This window comes from Tursiops truncatus, chromosome 6 (assembly GCF_011762595.2).
Source record: "Tursiops truncatus isolate mTurTru1 chromosome 6, mTurTru1.mat.Y, whole genome shotgun sequence".
In the NCBI taxonomy this organism is placed as follows: Eukaryota; Metazoa; Chordata; class Mammalia; order Artiodactyla; family Delphinidae; genus Tursiops; species Tursiops truncatus.
Window position 1 is genome coordinate 70,791,770 of NC_047039.1, and position 16,835 is coordinate 70,808,604.

General features: G+C 40.3%; 1 protein-coding gene across 13 annotated transcripts in view; it reads right to left on the reverse strand.

Annotated features, from left to right (window-relative positions):
- TRPM6 (transient receptor potential cation channel subfamily M member 6) overlaps positions 1-7,090 on the reverse strand; it is a 192,318-nt gene extending 185,228 nt beyond the window's left edge. For 12 of the 13 annotated variants that reach the window (XR_012332552.1, XR_012332553.1, XR_012332561.1 and 9 more), the window contains exon 1: positions 6,638-7,089. Coding sequence is in view for 1 of the 13 variants with exons in the window: in XM_073806224.1 (XP_073662325.1) it covers positions 6,638-6,973 (336 nt within the window). In the remaining 12 variants the exon portion in view is untranslated. Of the gene's footprint in view, positions 1-6,637 lie in introns of all 13 variants that reach the window. The other variant, XR_012332562.1, reaches the window with a different exon arrangement.
- Between the last annotated feature and the right edge of the window lie 9,745 nt (positions 7,091-16,835).

Below are 16,835 nucleotides of genomic sequence, written 5' to 3' on the forward strand. Positions count from 1 at the left end.
TTTGCACCTGTATTAATCCTTGAAGCTGAATAGTGTTTTAGGGTTTACAAATCACATTCCTGAACATCTGATCCTCATACAAATCCCATGAGGTCCTTAATAGATAATAATGAGTGAAATCAAGTATATGAAGTGCCCAGAAAAATCTCCACTTTATACCACATCCTCTGTGGGTATCCTTGGACCCATAGAGAGATATCAAGAGGGTCAGGAATCCCTAGAAACTGTATAACAACTTTTGTGTGGATATGAAGATGGGCATTTCTCATAAGAAAATCTCAAGAGCTGGATCAAAAACAAGTGCCACACTAAGGGTCTGAATACACTCTTCTCCAAAGAAGGTATACAAATGACCAGTGAACACAGGAAAAGATTCTCACCATCACTAGTCATTAATCATTTAGATGAGAATCTAAGCCACAATGAGATACCTCTTCACACCTACTAGGATGGCTATAATCAAAAGTTCAGACAATACAAAGTATTGGCTAGGATGGGGAGAAACTGGAACTCTCATAGATTGCTGGTGGGAATTTAAATGGTGCAGCTGCTGTGGAAAACAGTCTGGAGGTCCCTCAAAAGGCTAAACATGGAATTACCATATGATCCAGCAAGTCCATTTCTAGGTGTCTACCCAAGAGAAATGAAAACATATGTCCACACAAAAACCTGTACACAAATGTTCATAGCAGTATAGACAAAGAAGCAAAAACAACAAAAATATCCATCAACTGATGAATGGACAAATAACATGTGAGGCACCCACACAATGGAATATTATTCAGCAATACAAAGGAATGAAGTACTGATACATGCTATGACACATACCAGTACTTGAAAATGTTATGCTAAGTGAAAGAAATCAGTCACAAAGGCATACGTACTGTATGAGTCTATTTATATAAAATGCCCAGAATAGGCAAATCTACAGAGGCAGAAAGTACATCAGTGGTTGCCTAGGGCTAGTGGAGATGGAGGGATTAGGGATTAACAGCTAAGGAGTGTGAGGGATGATGAGTATGTTCTAAAATTGACTGTGGTGAAGAATGCACAACTCTGTGAAGATAATAAAGTCATTAAATTGTATACTTTAAGTGTGTAAATTATATGATATGTGAATATATCTCAATAAATCCGCTAAAAAATTTTTAAGGAGGGAGTGGCACAGACAGAAAGAGAGAAAAGCCCCAAAATAAACCTATAAATAATTTGGGTTTAACCATAGTAGAAAACGAAATACAGATATACTTCTGCCCACAGGCAGAAAGCAGGCCACAAATGTGTTTTGTTCAGTCCATAAAGGTGTTTTCAAAAATCTTTGAAGCAACTAGTAAAATGTAAAAACCCAGGGGTTTCACATTCAAGAAAGAATCTATACATCTGCATTTTCCTCAACAAGGAAAGTTAAAAAAATAAAATTTAATTTAAAAATAAATAAATAACCAGAATCTGGCAATACTAGGCTTGCATTCCAACTTTGCAACAATCTGCTAAGGCCAAGGGTGGGCAGCCATTTTTAGACAGAGCTTACACTGGCCAGTAAGCCTGAGTGCCCAGCAGGTCAGGTTTCCACTCTACTTTGAGTTTTTGAGTCGATTATCTATTGCTTTTATCAGATTGTCAAAGGAATCTCTAACTCAAAGCACATTCAGAGACCTTAGAAAGAAGTGGCAGGCAAATAGTGGCCATTTGCTTTATAGATAAGGAAACCGACCTAACTTGCCCGAGGCCAGAAGAGTGCCGCAATCAGCAGTAAAACTACTTTTTCTGACTCTTGGTTTCTTTCATTAGTCTTCTGGCCTCCCTGCTGATATTTCTAGAGACTCTACAATTACCATATCCTGTTCCTTTTTCGGCAGCAACTGAGGGAAATTAGTGAGAAAGGAAAGAACTTGCTAGGCATTCCAAAATGGCATATGATTTTCAGGCTCTATGATCTTCTAATCACAAACAAATTTTGCCTGGACTTAAATGTCTCTGGTTTGTGTGGGCAACCTGAGCCGTCCTCCTGGCCCATAGCCCAAGGAAGATAAAGAGAATGTTAAACTCTCAGGACAGGGAAAGACTCCCAAGAGTGTATATTCTCCAATGTTACCAGTAGCCCTGCTACAGAAAGCACAAGTTCCTAATAAACAGGAATGGTTCTTCCCCTGGGCCAGGTGGTTTGCTCATGTCAAAAATGACTATTTACAAGAAGCTCCGAGTGCACAATAGGCTAAGTGAGGAGAGAACTTTGGTTGTTCATAGTCATTCACCCCACTGGGCTTTGAGTCTGCCTGGAAAGAAATTCCATATGATGCCCACATATAGCTGGGAGAGGTGGAAGAATAAAGAACAACCCAATTCACCAGGCTGATCTCTCCAATCAAAACTCAGCACATTTGCAGTCCCGGGATATCTGACCCTTACCCGATCTTGGAGTGCTTCAAGATCCAGAGCCAGCAAATGGCAGAGGATCATTGCACATCAGGCCAGGGCTGGAAAGCAAATGCCAGCTGGGAAAATGCAGGAAAACCAGGGCTAGGGAAGGTACCTGTCTGTGCCATGGAGTAAAAGTCGTCTTTTCTAATCAAAACAGACCAAAAGGTTCTTGCAAAGGCACGTGCTTACAAAGCCTGAGAAAGAATGAAACCTCTAAGGCAAACAAAATGACCACTTCTCACTGCTCCCAATTGTGTAACTCTGAAATAGTCTCAAAGTTTATCTGTGCTATAAACAACTTAGGAACCTTTTCCCCAGAGATATGGAAATGCCAACACTCGTGGAAAAAGGAAAAGCAGCATTGGGCTGCCCCCGACAAGGGGACATGCTAAAGGTTCTGGTGCCAAGTCCATCAGAAGAGTTTCCAGGGCAGTGCATTGTTGCCCACTCCCCAAGCCCTGGAAAAACCATGATTTCAGGCAAAAGCTGAACCCAGCTGAAAGCAGGTTCAATCATGAATTCAAAGTATAGGACATATCCCACTGTGGAATTTGTGTCAAATTTTTCTTATTTTTTTTAAATTGTGGTAAAATACACATCATGTACAATTTACTATCTTAGCCATTTTATAGTGTGCATTTTAGTATTACTAACTATATTTTTATTTTTGTGCAATCAATCTCCAGAACTTTTTCATCTTGCAAAAATGCAGCTTTACACCCATTAAACAACTTCTCATTTCCATGTCTGCTCAAGCTCTAGCAACCATCATTCTACTTCTTTCTGTGCATTGAACTACTTTAGACACCTCATATAAATAGAACAATTCAAGATCTGTCTTTTCATGACCAGCCATTTCATTTTGCATAATGTCCTCAAGGGTTATCCATGATGTTGCATGTAACAGGATTTCCTTCCTTTTTAAGGCTGAATAATATTCCATTGTATGTATATATCACATTTGTTTATTCATAAAATCTATTTCTGTATCTCAGGGATATGATTCTGTTGCTCTGGTGGTTCACAAGTTATAGAGTTCAATTTGTAATGGTCACGATTTTATACAGAGAAAGAGACAGACAGATAGACAGACTTGATTGAATGATGTTTGTACTCCAGGAGAGGAAAAACAAGCTAACTAAAGCTGCAGCTGAGCTCAATTCCATCATCTAGAACCATCTCACTATCCCTCTTTACCCTAAAAATAAAAGTTTTGTTAACTGTATATTCCCAGGTCCTGGGAACAGGACTTAGCATACAGTTGACACTCAGTAAATATTTGTTGGCTGAGTGAATCTAGAAGAGTGATTGCTCAGAAAATGCTATATGCTTGATCTTGATTGATCCAGCTCATCTGAACATATGAGCCAAGAAAGGATCAATATGTATTGACATGGAAAGATGTCCAAGAACTATTTTTAAAGGAATCAGGTTGCATATCAATAAACAGTATAATTCCCTTTATGCAAAAGCAAATGCACAAATCAAAACAATAAATACATACATATATAATAATATACCTAAATAATATGCTACAAACCCAATGGGTTTGATTACCTCTGGATTGAAGGGCAATGAGGACAAAGGATAGAAAGGGAATTTTCTGTTTGAATTTCTGTTTGTAGTGTTTTAATTATTTACCAAAAGAACTTATCTTTGTATTGTTAGTGGAACTTTTTTAAGGAAAAAAAATCTGGAAGGATAATATGTCATAAGAATACATTGATTCATTCTCATGACATATAGCACAGGTAACTCTGCTCAATGTTATGTGGCAGCCGGGATGCAAGTGGAGTTTGGGGGAGAATGGATACATGTATATGTATGGCTGAGTCGCTTTGCTGTGCACCTGAAACTATCACAACATTGTTAATCAGCTATACTCCAATATAAAATTTAAAAAAATTTTTTTAAAGAATATGTTGATTCAGTTTACCTTACATGTACCCTTTCTCAGAGACCTACTGGAGAATGTGCTCCACCAAAACAATGGGAAATAATCAAGAAAGAAGAAGACATGGGATATAAGAAACAGGATCCAGCATAAGAGAGAGGCAAAGGGAATCTCCAAAATGATGGTAAAGAGAGAAGTAACAGCTGTGTATCCAACATCAAGGGCTACCATTCTGGACAGGCAAAGCAGGTCAAAGAGCAGTATTCAACAAGATAAAATTGACTGAAATAGCTGTTGCACTGGAAGATCTTGAGAGAGGATTTAGACAACTGGCAAAAAACCTGTGGTTAAATTAGTGAAAGCTCCATAGAAAATTCTGCAAACACACACAGAAAGACAGCTCTGGGGGAAACAATAGTAAGGAAGGGAAAGTAATCATGTAGTACATAATCCGGTTCTTAATAGTGGATAGGAAGGCATAGTAATGTTGACTGAACTAAATATTGACCTAAATAAAAATTATGAGTTAGCTATATTCTGAAGATAGATGGAAAGAACAGGAAGGATGCATGTGAGTGGTAGGTGAAGGAACTCAAAAGAAAGCTAAATACTCATATTCCACGCTGGAAAGACAGTACATGATGACTAAACCTGAAAAATCAAGAGGGAGCAATATAAGCATTATTTAGAGACCCAAAGAAGTACCAACTAGCCAGAAGAGATGAACATGACTGCTCTTTCTGAAAAGAAGAAAATGGTAGAGGTTCTGCTGTTTTTAGTAATGAACCTTATGGAATTATTTGTCTCAGAACTATGTGTATATACAACTTCAGTCAAACTAAGAAGTAAAAAAGAGAAAAATCACAACTGAGACCCACATCACAATACCTTCTAACCATGCTTTTTTTTTTTTTTAAACAGGAAAATAGTTGCTGTGTAGATTTCTGATGTGACACAAAGAAATAACAGTTACAGGTAGGATGGCCACTTTCAGTTCCAATACTGGAAGATTCTACCAGAAGTGTGAAGAGAATCATTCTGAAAATGGTTGGGCTTTCCAGCCTATACGGAAAACCCATGATAAAAAACCCAGGGTGAAAGAAAAAGAGGCAAGACATATTTCAGGTCCAATATTTACCAAATGCTTGAGTTTTGGCATAGAAGTCCTGCCAAAAAAACTTAGCTATGATAGAGAATTGTAAATGGGCAAGATAAGACCAAAATTTGTGGCAAATCATCAATATTCTGCCTGGGTCTTTCCCTCTCCTCTGGGGTACAGTCAACTCAACATGTTATTCACACCCTTGTCTATTAAAGCAAGTCTAATATTTTCTGAGGGTACTAATCCCCAATTTTGGCCCCAAAAAGTAGGTTCCCGCTGGGTTCCATCTCAAATGATTTTCAACTCCCCAACCCCGTGGTGGTGGTGGTGAGGGATACCTAAGAAACAGTCAGATTCTCACCAAACCCAGGTGTCAGGCCAGAGTATCTAATGCTTTATCAGTTATGGAAGAATCCAAAGCAAATGAAACACCAAAATTTGTACATAGGGAGAAAGAAATTGAAGAACTCAATTCCCACATTGGTAGTTAATAATGAACCACCCTCCCCCTAGGAAAAAATGCTCAAAATCCTGTGTGTGATATCCATATTCTTAGTGTTTTAAAGCACTTGCCTGGGTTCCAATCCTAACTCCGTTCTTCTCCCTCAGCTTCATTTTCCTGTTAACCGGTGGGGTGGGAGTGGGTGGGTGGTAATACTTAGATCTCATAGGATTATTGCCTGGATGAAATAATAACAACCAACCTTTTGCAATCCACTAAATATATTACGCATTATTCTAAGCGCATTGCATATATAGCATCTCATTTAATGTTCAAATTATAACTATTACCCCATTTTCCAGATGAGGAAGACAAAGCACAGAGGTTCAGTAACTTGCTCAAGATCGTAGCTAGTGGTGGAGCAAAGAGGCTAATTCAGGTGAACTGGCTCCAAAGAAAGTACCAACAACCGGACTATGCCGAAATGCAAGAAATAAAATGTGCACCATAAATGGTACTTATTCACACACCACGTGTGCCAGTCCAAAAAATAGGTTAAGTGACAGGCAGTTTGAGGCTTGGCAGCCTTGCAAGAGACCAAGGCATGACCAGGGCCTCCACTCCTCTCCCTAACTCCCCAAGCTCCCGAGAACTTCCCATCGCGCTTGGGACTCAGGGCTTCGAGGCTGCGAGTCCTGGTAGCTGGAAGTAGAGGGTGGAGCGGAGGCGGGGGAGGCCGGGGGTAGTGGGGGAAGGTGGTTGGGACGCCGGCGTTTACCTTGACCTGCACTCTCATCGCTCCGGGAGTCCGGGGCGCTGCGCGCGGGGACGCGCAGAGGCGCAAATAGCGGCCTGGCACTTCTGCCGCCGCCACCGAGAGCCGCGACGGCGTCCCGTCCCCTAGGTCTCCGCCGCCCAGATGTGGCCCTCTGCTCCGGACCGAGCCTTCTCTCCTACCCGCAGCCGACTCACGCCACGTCCGGTCTCTTCCGCCACCGACCCAGAGCGGAACCACAGAGCTGCCTCCTCTCCCGGGACGCGTCCCCACCGCCCTAAGCAGAATCCCCCGCCCCGTTAGGTTTCCGCTCGGATACCACCTCCGCGCTGGCCCCATTCCAGCTCCGGCAACCGGGCTGTGGGGCGTGCCCTTAAGTAAGTGTCCTACGGTAGCCGAACCCTCAGATATGTTAATCAGACCCGCGTGGAGACCACAGGACTTGAGCGCAGGTATTTCGTAAATCCCAGCTATGCCAGATCCTAGTTAGATATCTTGTGGCTGGCCCCACCTAAAGCACCCAGGGCCCTGGGCTCAGATCCGGTAAACCGCCTAAGGCGCTTTGCCCCGCCGGCTGGTAGCCCACCATACCTGTAAGCGCTCCTCCGCAGAGCGAGCTGTCATCCTGGACTTGCAGGCCCGCCGCCAAAGCCTTGTCTGAGCTTCTGACTTATGGAGTCAGATTGGGGCTCCACCTCCGCACGCTGCCTTTTACAGCCCTACAGATTTGTCTTTTGGCCTCAGTTACCTCCCGTGTAGAAAGGAGGTGATTCCGACCTTACCTGGATCAAAGAGTAGAGGAAGGGTCAAATGCGATTTTCATCATCATCATCACACATGTATTTAATTGTACTGTTATTGTTGAGTCAGTGTGGTGCGGGGAGGACACAGGAGGTTTAACCTAACAACCAGCAGTTTACTAACTGGGAGTTACTGGGTGTTAGGTGACCTCTCTGGGCCTGGGTTTATCTACACAGCGGGAAGGATAGCAAATAAATCCCCTTTCCTCAGAGGCTATACTGAAATCCATAAAATACAATCAAAAGCTTTGTGATTTCTGTTATTTTCGGTGGGCTGCTCTGGCTAGTCGGTCTTGATTAAGGCTGTGGTCAGTTACTACAGGTGAATCCCAGTATGCTGGCAGAGGTGATGCTCACTTATTACAAGTGATGTAATTAACAATGCTAGCCATTCGTCCCTGATTTCAAATTAGGACCACCTGTCCTTTTAGTCCATTCTGGACTTCTGCCCAGTGAGCTCACATTTGCTGACACTTTTTTCAGCCTGATTTCTTTATGTGGTTTTCATTTTTCTTTGTTAGAAAACTTGAACATCTCATATATGTATTAACATTTTGTTGTTGTTTGTTTTTCTATTAATCCATTGAATCTCATTCTCCTTGACCCAGCTCCCTCAAAATGTTAATGATCTGTGAGCAGTTAACAGATTCAGAAGCCCCCCTAAGGCAAGTAAGCACCTCTTGATTGGTGTTTCTCCATACATCTCCCCTGTTAGGTCACAGCACTAGACAGAGTGTCACAGCACTAGAGACTGGGAACTCTCAGAAATCTGCAGACCCACCAAGAAGACTAGACGTTTGGAACTCAAGATTCTTAGGAGTGTTGGTGCACTGTAATTACCATCTTCCAGTTTAAACTCTTTGGTAAATTTACATGTTAGGATGGTCATATATTCTTTTCAGATCAAGCTTCAAGGCAGAGAGTCTAAAATATCAGGACAATTCCAGGGCTTAAGGTATCTGGTGTGCTAGTTTGCAAGCTGCCTTTGGTTCCCAGGCTGTATCAGAAACACCTGAGGCATTTGTTAAACGTGCAGATTCCCTAGCCGCCCCCACCCCACCTAGACCATCTGTATCAGAATGTCTGGGGTGGGGCCCAGGAATCTGTATCTTTCACAGGCGTCTCACACAACTTGAAAGCTTGCTTAAAAAAATCTCCTGGCCATAAATATACCTTTGCCAAGCGGCTAGCAATGAAATTTAAATTTTAGGGTGTTCATTAGTAGTCTAGTGTGGTTTAATTCAAGTCAACAAATATTTCCTGAACACAGACTGTTTGTCAGGCATCCTGCTGGGTGCTGGGAAAACAAAGATGAATACAGCATTGTCCAGTCTGCAAGGAGTTCGAGTTTATAGAGGGAGGAGGGACAATCAAAAGTGAAACTGTACCTGGGGCACCATTGGTAACACTCATCAACATAAACAGAAATTCTCACTTGTTTGCCCTCCCTGATCCCTTTCTCCCTCTTCCCATTCTTTTCTCCTATGTTTTCTTCTTTATCAGATCTTCATTTTTTACCCTGAACATTGTAAATGTTTTATTCCTGATCTAACGTGGTTTTAAGACACTACTCTAAAGTTATTTTAAAGTCAACCTAATGATTTCAAAATGGAGGGAAACAGCTGATTTTTCAGCAGAGAAAAATGGGTATGAGAACATTTTTTTTATATGTGAAGATCTTTTTTGTTTGCTTTTGGTTTTTGCTGTGTTGCATGGCTTGCAGGGTCTTAGTTCCCCGACCAGGGATTGAACCCATGCCCTCACAGTGAAAGCACATAGTCTTAACCACTGTACCAGCAGGTAATTCCCTATATGTGAACATCTTGATGAGTCCCAGTTATCGGAGACTACTAAGGAATAGTTTCTAATATATGCACTCTTCTCCTAAAGAAAATCATTAGAAGCTTGGATTTGGTTTTGGTTCATTTTCATTTATTTGGATAGGGCTGAGGGTTGTTGGGGGAGTTGCACAGTAATACTTCCCAGCCTCTCTGGACAGCCCAGGGGGAGAAAACAGAGCAATAAATAACTCTATTTCTGGGACTTCCCTGGTGGTGCAGTGGTTAAGAATCCGCCTGCTAATGCAGAGGACATGGGTTCGAGCGCTGGTCCGGAAAGATCCCATATGCCGCAGAGCAACTAAGCCTGTGTGCCACAACTACTGAGCCTGTGCTCTAGAGCCTGCGTGCTACAGCTACTGAAGCCCCCGCACCTAGAGCCCGTGCTCCACAACAAGAGAAGCCATTGCAATGAGAATCCCATGCACCACAACAAAGAGTAGCCCCCACTCGCCGCACTCGCTGCAACTAGAGAAAGCCCACTTGCAGCAACGAAAACCCAATGCAGCCAAAAATAAATAAAATTAAAAAAAAGAAATTACTAACTGCATAAAAAAAAACAGAAAAAACAACTCTATTTCTTTGCACCAAGAAGAAAGAGTACCATGGGAAACTCTTGCCCAATGCATCATGGTATATTATTATCTCGTGTTCATGGTTTTCACTGTGGGTGGCCACCACAACTTTCAGAAGCATAAAGGAAACAAAATAAATGCAGTGGCATTCTAAAGTAGGTAATGGAAAGGATGATAAACCTAGAGGGCATTCCACAAGTGGGGGAAGTTTAAAGTTATGGGTTATTAATTTAAGATAAAGGTATACTGCCAGTAAGGAGGGATGAAATCCAGCCCTCCGATCCATTCCTGTGTGACTATTTCTGTTTTCAGACCTTCCCATTCAAACCCAAGGTATTGAGTTTGAATTCCATCCATTCATTCTCCTAAACTGCTACAAATCAAATTTCGTTTTGAAAGGTAGCAATATATTTCCTTATGCCTACTGAATAAATGTTTTTCTAATTCAGTGCTTCTATGGGAGTATGCTCCCAATTTGCAATGAAAATGGATCATTTATCCTGTCACATAAGCAAAGATTAAAATACTCATGGGTTGGCAAGGGGAGAAATAGGAACCCTCAAATACTTTTGGTAAGAGTTTAAAATGATATCCTTTTTGAAGGCATTTTAGCCATCTGGATTCAAGGCATAACCTTTCCCATCACAATTCCAGTCCTAGAACTTCATACTTCAGAGATACACTAAGATATATATATATATATAAGGATATACCTAGTAGCACCCTTTGTAATAAAGAAAGATTGCCAATAATCCAAACAGCCATTAATTAGCAGGTGCTTAAATAAATAAACTGTGGTGTGTGCATACCATAAAACACCATGCAGCTTTTAAAAGAATGAGTTAGATCTAAATGTACAGATACGGAAAAGGAAAATAGCAACTAGTAAAAGTAAGTATGATTCTATTTTTTTAAATTTATATGTGTAAGTTGGATTATTCACAGGAAAGTACTAGAAGAATATATGCCAAACTGTTAACAAGAGAAGACATACTTACACTAAAAAACTATTTGTTGCTTATCTGAAATTCAAATTTAACTGGGAGTTTTATCACACAAGATTGTTACACAAGCCTACGCTGATGGCTTCAGGTAGCTATGGGTGCTGTTTGAAAGTGTGTATTACGAACATTGACACCGATCCTAGCCTCCTTTAGAACTGTGTCTTCACATGCAACTTTGAATGATTCTTAAAGAGAGGAAAGGAGGAAGATGAAGACTGACTGTAACAAAAATGCCAGGCACGCTGATAGATGGCATCATTTGAAGCTTCCTGAAAACAAGCACAGCAGATACTATAACTGGTTTACTGACCCTCTCATCCCAGCAGCATATCTCTTTGCAAGGTGATTTTGCAATAACCTCCCATGTAGAGGCCCAGTCTCTTCTTCACACCATTAATCTGAGCTGGACTTCTGGCCAGTAAAATGTGGCCAAAGTGAACATGGTTCAAGTTCCTGAGCATAGGACTCTAGTGGCCCTGCAGCTTCAGCCTTCACCCGGTTGTAACGCTGCCCTGAGAACACCATCCTGGAAGAAAGACCACTTGGAGAGACCAGCCAACCCTCAGAATCATGAGAAATAATGAACTGATGGTATTTTAAGCCACTAAATTTGGTGGTTACGTGTTGTGCCGCAATAGATAACTCAGTTTCTTTCCTCATTGTTTTCCTCATTTTTTTCTGCACGAAATCTCTGTGAGGTTTCACTGAAGGTCAGAAATCTTCGTCGCGAATATCACCAGTCTCACAGCTACATGTAAAAGAATGAAATTAGAACACTCCCTAACACCATACACAAAAATAAACTCAAAATGGATTAAAGACCTAAATGTAAGGCCAGACCCTATAAAACTCTTAGAGGAAAACACAGGCAGAACACTCTATGACATACATCACAGCAAGATCCTTTTGACCCACCTCCTAGAGAAATGGAAATAAAAACAAAAATAAACAAATGGGACCTAATGAAACTTAAAAGCTTTTGCACAGCAAAGGAAACCATAAACAAGACGAAAAGAAAACCCTCAGAATGGGAGAACATTTTTGCAAATGAAGCAACTGACAAAGGATTAATCTCCAAAATTTACAGGGAGCTCATGCAGCTCAAGATCAAAAAAACAAACCACTCAAGCCAAAAATGGGCAGAAGACCTAAATAGACATTTCTCCAGAGAAGATATACAGATTGCCAACAAGCACATGAAAGGATACTCAACATCACTAATCACTAGAGAAATGCAAATCAGAACTACAATGAAGTATCACCTCACACCAGTCAGAATGGCCATTATCAAAAAATCTGCAAACAACAAATGCCAGAGAGGGTGTGGAGAAAAGGGAACCCTCTTGCACTGTTGGTGGGAATATAAATTGATACAGCCACTATGGAGAACAGTATGGAGTTTCCTTAAAAAGCTAAAAACAGAACTACCATATGACCCAGCAATCCCACTACTGGACACATACCCTGAGAAAACCATAATTCAAAAAGAGTCATGTAACACAATGTTCATAGCAGGTCTTTTTACAATAGCCAGGACATGGAAGCAACCTAAGTGTCCATCAACAGATGAATGGATAAAGAAGATGTGGCACATATATACAATGGAATATTACTCAGCCATAAAAAGAAACAAAATTGAATTATTTGTAGTGAGGTGGATGGACCTAGAGTCTGTCATACAGAGTGAAGTAAGTCAGAAAGAGAAAAACAAATACTGTATGCTAACACGTATATATGGAACCCCCCCCCCCAAAAAAATGGTTCCGAAGAACCTAGGGCAGGACAGGAACAAAGACGCAGACGTAGAGAATGGACTTGAAGACACGGGGAGGGGGAAGGGTAAGCTGAGATGAAGTGAGAGAGTGGCATGGACATATATACACTATCAAATGTAAAATAGATAGCTAGTGGGAAGCAGCCGCACAGCACAGGGAGATCAGCTCGGTAGAGGAGTGGGAATAGGGAGGGTGGGAGGGAGATGCAAGAGGGAGGCAATATGGGGATGTATGTATATGTATAGCTGATTCACTTTGTTATAAAGCAGAAACTAACACACCATTGTAAAGCAATTATACTCAAATAAAGATGTTAAGAATATATATATATCACCAGTCTCACAGCTAATTAGGTGTGAAGCCAACAAAAATTTGAAAACAGATGTGTGTGGCTGTAAAAGTCCATTGTTTTCTGTACTCACACCTTGAACATAATGAGCATTCATTAAAAATTTAGTTGGATGACTGTCTGAATCAGAACTTTTTTGTTTTCGTTTTCGTTTTATTAATTATTTATTTGGCTGTGTCAGGTCTTAGTTGTGGCACGCTGGATCTTTGTTGCCTCATGCCAGCTCTTTTAGTCGCAGCATGTGAACTCTTAGTTGCGTCATGCAGGATCTAGTTCCCTGACAAGGGACCAAACCCAGGCATAGGGACCTGGAGTCTTAACCACCGGACCACCAGGAAAGTCCCAGAACTTGATTTTTATTACTTGTATATATCAGAATTAAGAATATATTTATTGGGACTTCCCTGGTGGCGCAGTGGTTGACTCTGTGCTCCCAATGCAGGGGGCCCGGGTTCGATCTCTGGTGAAGGAACTAGATCCCACATGCATGCCACAACTAAGAGTTCACAGGCCACAACTAAGGAGCCTGTGTGCCGCAACTAAAGGAGCCCGCCTGCCGAAACTAAGACCCAGAGCAAGCAAAAAAAAAAGAATATATTTATTCAACAAGACATGTCTACTAGTAAGAAATTTTTAACCCTTAGTCCTTTTCTCTTGATTAAATTACTTGAAAGGAAACAGTATTCAACCTATTATGTTCTCCCTAAAATGTGAACCACAATTGTTCATCCTTGGAATAAGTACTCTAGTAGCTTAGGAATTGTGTTTCTCCATTTCAGGTGAGAAACTGAGAGACAGAAAAAATAAATGACTTAACCAGAAGGAACCAACTAATTGAACCCTCCATGCCTGACTCATTTATCTAATACTGTCTTTTTTATTTTTCTTAACTTTTTATTTTTTTTAAATTTATGATTATTTTGGCCACACAGAGTGGCATGCGGAACTTCCCCCACCGGGGATCGAACCCATGACCCTGCAGTGGAAGCATGGAGTCTTAACCACTGGACAACCGGGGAAGTCCAACTTTTTATTTTTAAATGAATATAGTACAGCCTCACAGAAAGTTGCAAAACTCATTTATAGAGTCCCTTGAACTAAAATGAGAGTCTTTTTAAGTAGTTTATTTAATTAATTTATTTATTTAACTTTATTTATTTTTTGGCTGTGTTGGGGTCTTTGTTGCTGCACACGGGTTTTCTCTAGTTGCAGTGAGTGAGGGCTACTCTTCATTGCGGTGCGCGGGCTTCTCATTGCGGTGGCTTCTCTTGTTGCTGAGCACGGGTTCTAGGCACGCAGGCTTTCAGTAGTTGTGGTGCACGGGCTTTGTTGCTCCGCGGAATGTGGGATCTTCCCGCACCAGGGCTTGAACCCGTGTCCCCTGCAGTGGCAGGCAGGTTCTTAACCACTGCGCCACCAGGGAAGTCCCTTTTTAAGTATTTTAAATTATATATTTCCTCCTGAAATATTCTTTACATTTTCAGTGTGAGCCATGAATAAAGGAAGGAAGAAATATTACTAATTAGTAATAAATGGGCACTCACTGTACACTAGGCAATTTGATATATGCCTTATTTTTATTTAATACATTATTAACCACCATTTCATACAATCTGAGTTTCTGAAAAGCCAAAACTTGTCCAGAGTCAGAGGTTGAATGAGTGACAGAGCTGCAATTCCAAAGACAGTTTGTCTGACTCCAGGGCCCATGGTGTTTCCATCCTGTCAGAGTTCCTATCCAAAATAATTTCAACTTTCATTTACTAGTGAGGTTTTATTTTGTGATTATTTAATTTTTTTTAAATGTTACTTTGGTAAAAGTATTTATAAACCCTGGGCAAAGTCTTATTTTTTTCCAACTCTCAGTGTAGTAGCATGTCTGCATAGCAAAACAATCTGCACACTTCCATTACTGATGAGATCTTTCTATTACATCTTTCTCTAAACAAACTGCATGTAATTTACTTGATGATAAAGATGCTCAGACAAAACAAACTTTTTTTAAAAGAAAAAATATTTTAATTAAAAGAAAAAGATGCCCAAGCATTTCTGTAACATCCTTGAAGGTATAATAATTCAAACTTCTTTAAGACAAGGTCATCATCGGACTTCCCTGGTGGCACAGTGGTTAAGAATCCTCCTGCCAATGCAGGGGACACGGGTTCGAGCCCTGGGCCAGGAAGATCCCACACGCTGCAGAGCAACTAAGCCCACGTGCCACAACTACCGAGCCTGAGCTCTAGAGCCACAACTACTGAGTCCGTGTGCCGCAACTACTGAAGCCCGCGCACCTAGAGCCCGTGCTCTGCAACAAGTGAAGCCACCGCAACAAGAAGCCCGCATACCACAACGAAGAGTAGCCCCCACTCGCTGCAACTAGAGAAAATCCGCGTGCAGCAATGAAGACCCAATGCAACCAAAGATTAAATAAATAAATAAATATAAATAAATATATATTTTAAAAAATCTTTAAAAAAAAAGGCAAGGTCATTATGCTTAGATATTAAATTCAGAATTGCTGCAATCCAACCACAAAATTTATTTAGTAATTTTAGGCTCTGATAAAATGGAGACTATCTTACTGACCTAAGAACAAAGTGCTGTCATAAAAGGCCTCATAACCCTATGACCCAGAAAGAGCACATCTCCTGCCCAAAAAACCCTAATATGATGAAAATTTACATAATAAGATATTTATATCAAAATTATATAACATAATACCTTAAGGATTTGTTAAAGTCTATTATTTGAGAAGTAATTAAGTAAGTTATCAGATGGGCAATTGTATAACTTAAAAAATGCCAACAATGAAGAGTATGCAAAGCCAAAAAGGGAGCTAGAACATTGTATGTACTGTATGAGTACAACTATGTCAAAGACCATATAGAAAGAAATCAGGAAGAAATGACTCCTTTTCATTTTTCCAAGTATTCTGTAATGAGACCTTATATTGAAAATAATTTTTAAATTAATTTAAAATTAAAATCCTATATATCTTGGAATGACTTACAGGATTAGTGTGTCTGAAATTCCAATATTACACTTTTACTGATCATTTATTCTTCCTGACTTAATAAAACATGCATTTCACTCACTTCCCAGGCCCTTTGAGCCCACAAGTTAAGGACCAAGGCTATTTTTATTTTCTTTTAATGTTTTATGATTTGTGTATTACACTGACTAACCTGGTGCTTCTTTTTTGTTTTTTTTTTAAAGCCTGGTGCTTCCTAACCACATAGTCTACGATAATCTTGTTTTAGCTACAGCTGTTTAACTGAACACACAACAGTGATATGCCAACTTCTTCTTTGCCAAGAAAATGTGTGTACCACTATTTTATCTATACTTATGAAGATCAAGATAAATGAAGAAAGCGTAACATAAGAATAAGAACAATCCTATGTGAATTTCAGCACGGAATCTATGTGTCATCATAATGTATGAAGTTTCTCATTGACCTTTCACGGTAGTGACACAAGAACACAGATTGCATTTTGCAAGCATGTAAAGGCCTAATGTTCCTATATCTAAGCCACTAACATGTAAGCCAAAAAAAAATGTATATTTCTCTCCCTAACTTTTTGTCTGCCTGGTATTCAATATTTTGAAAGTATAAGTGATCAGTTTTATATGCAATTTCACGAACATGCCCAAAGGCCAAAAACCTTTGTCACTATAACCACTTTGAACTAACTCAAGATCATTCCTCCACAGAGCTCAGAATTCATCACATTTATTATTCTGTGAATCGCAAAATCCCTGTGGAGATGGGGAAAGGAAAAAATAGCTTTAATTTCATAAGTAAAGACAGATCTCATAGTAGAGAATTATCAACTAATGTGGTAAAAATTGACCAGTCT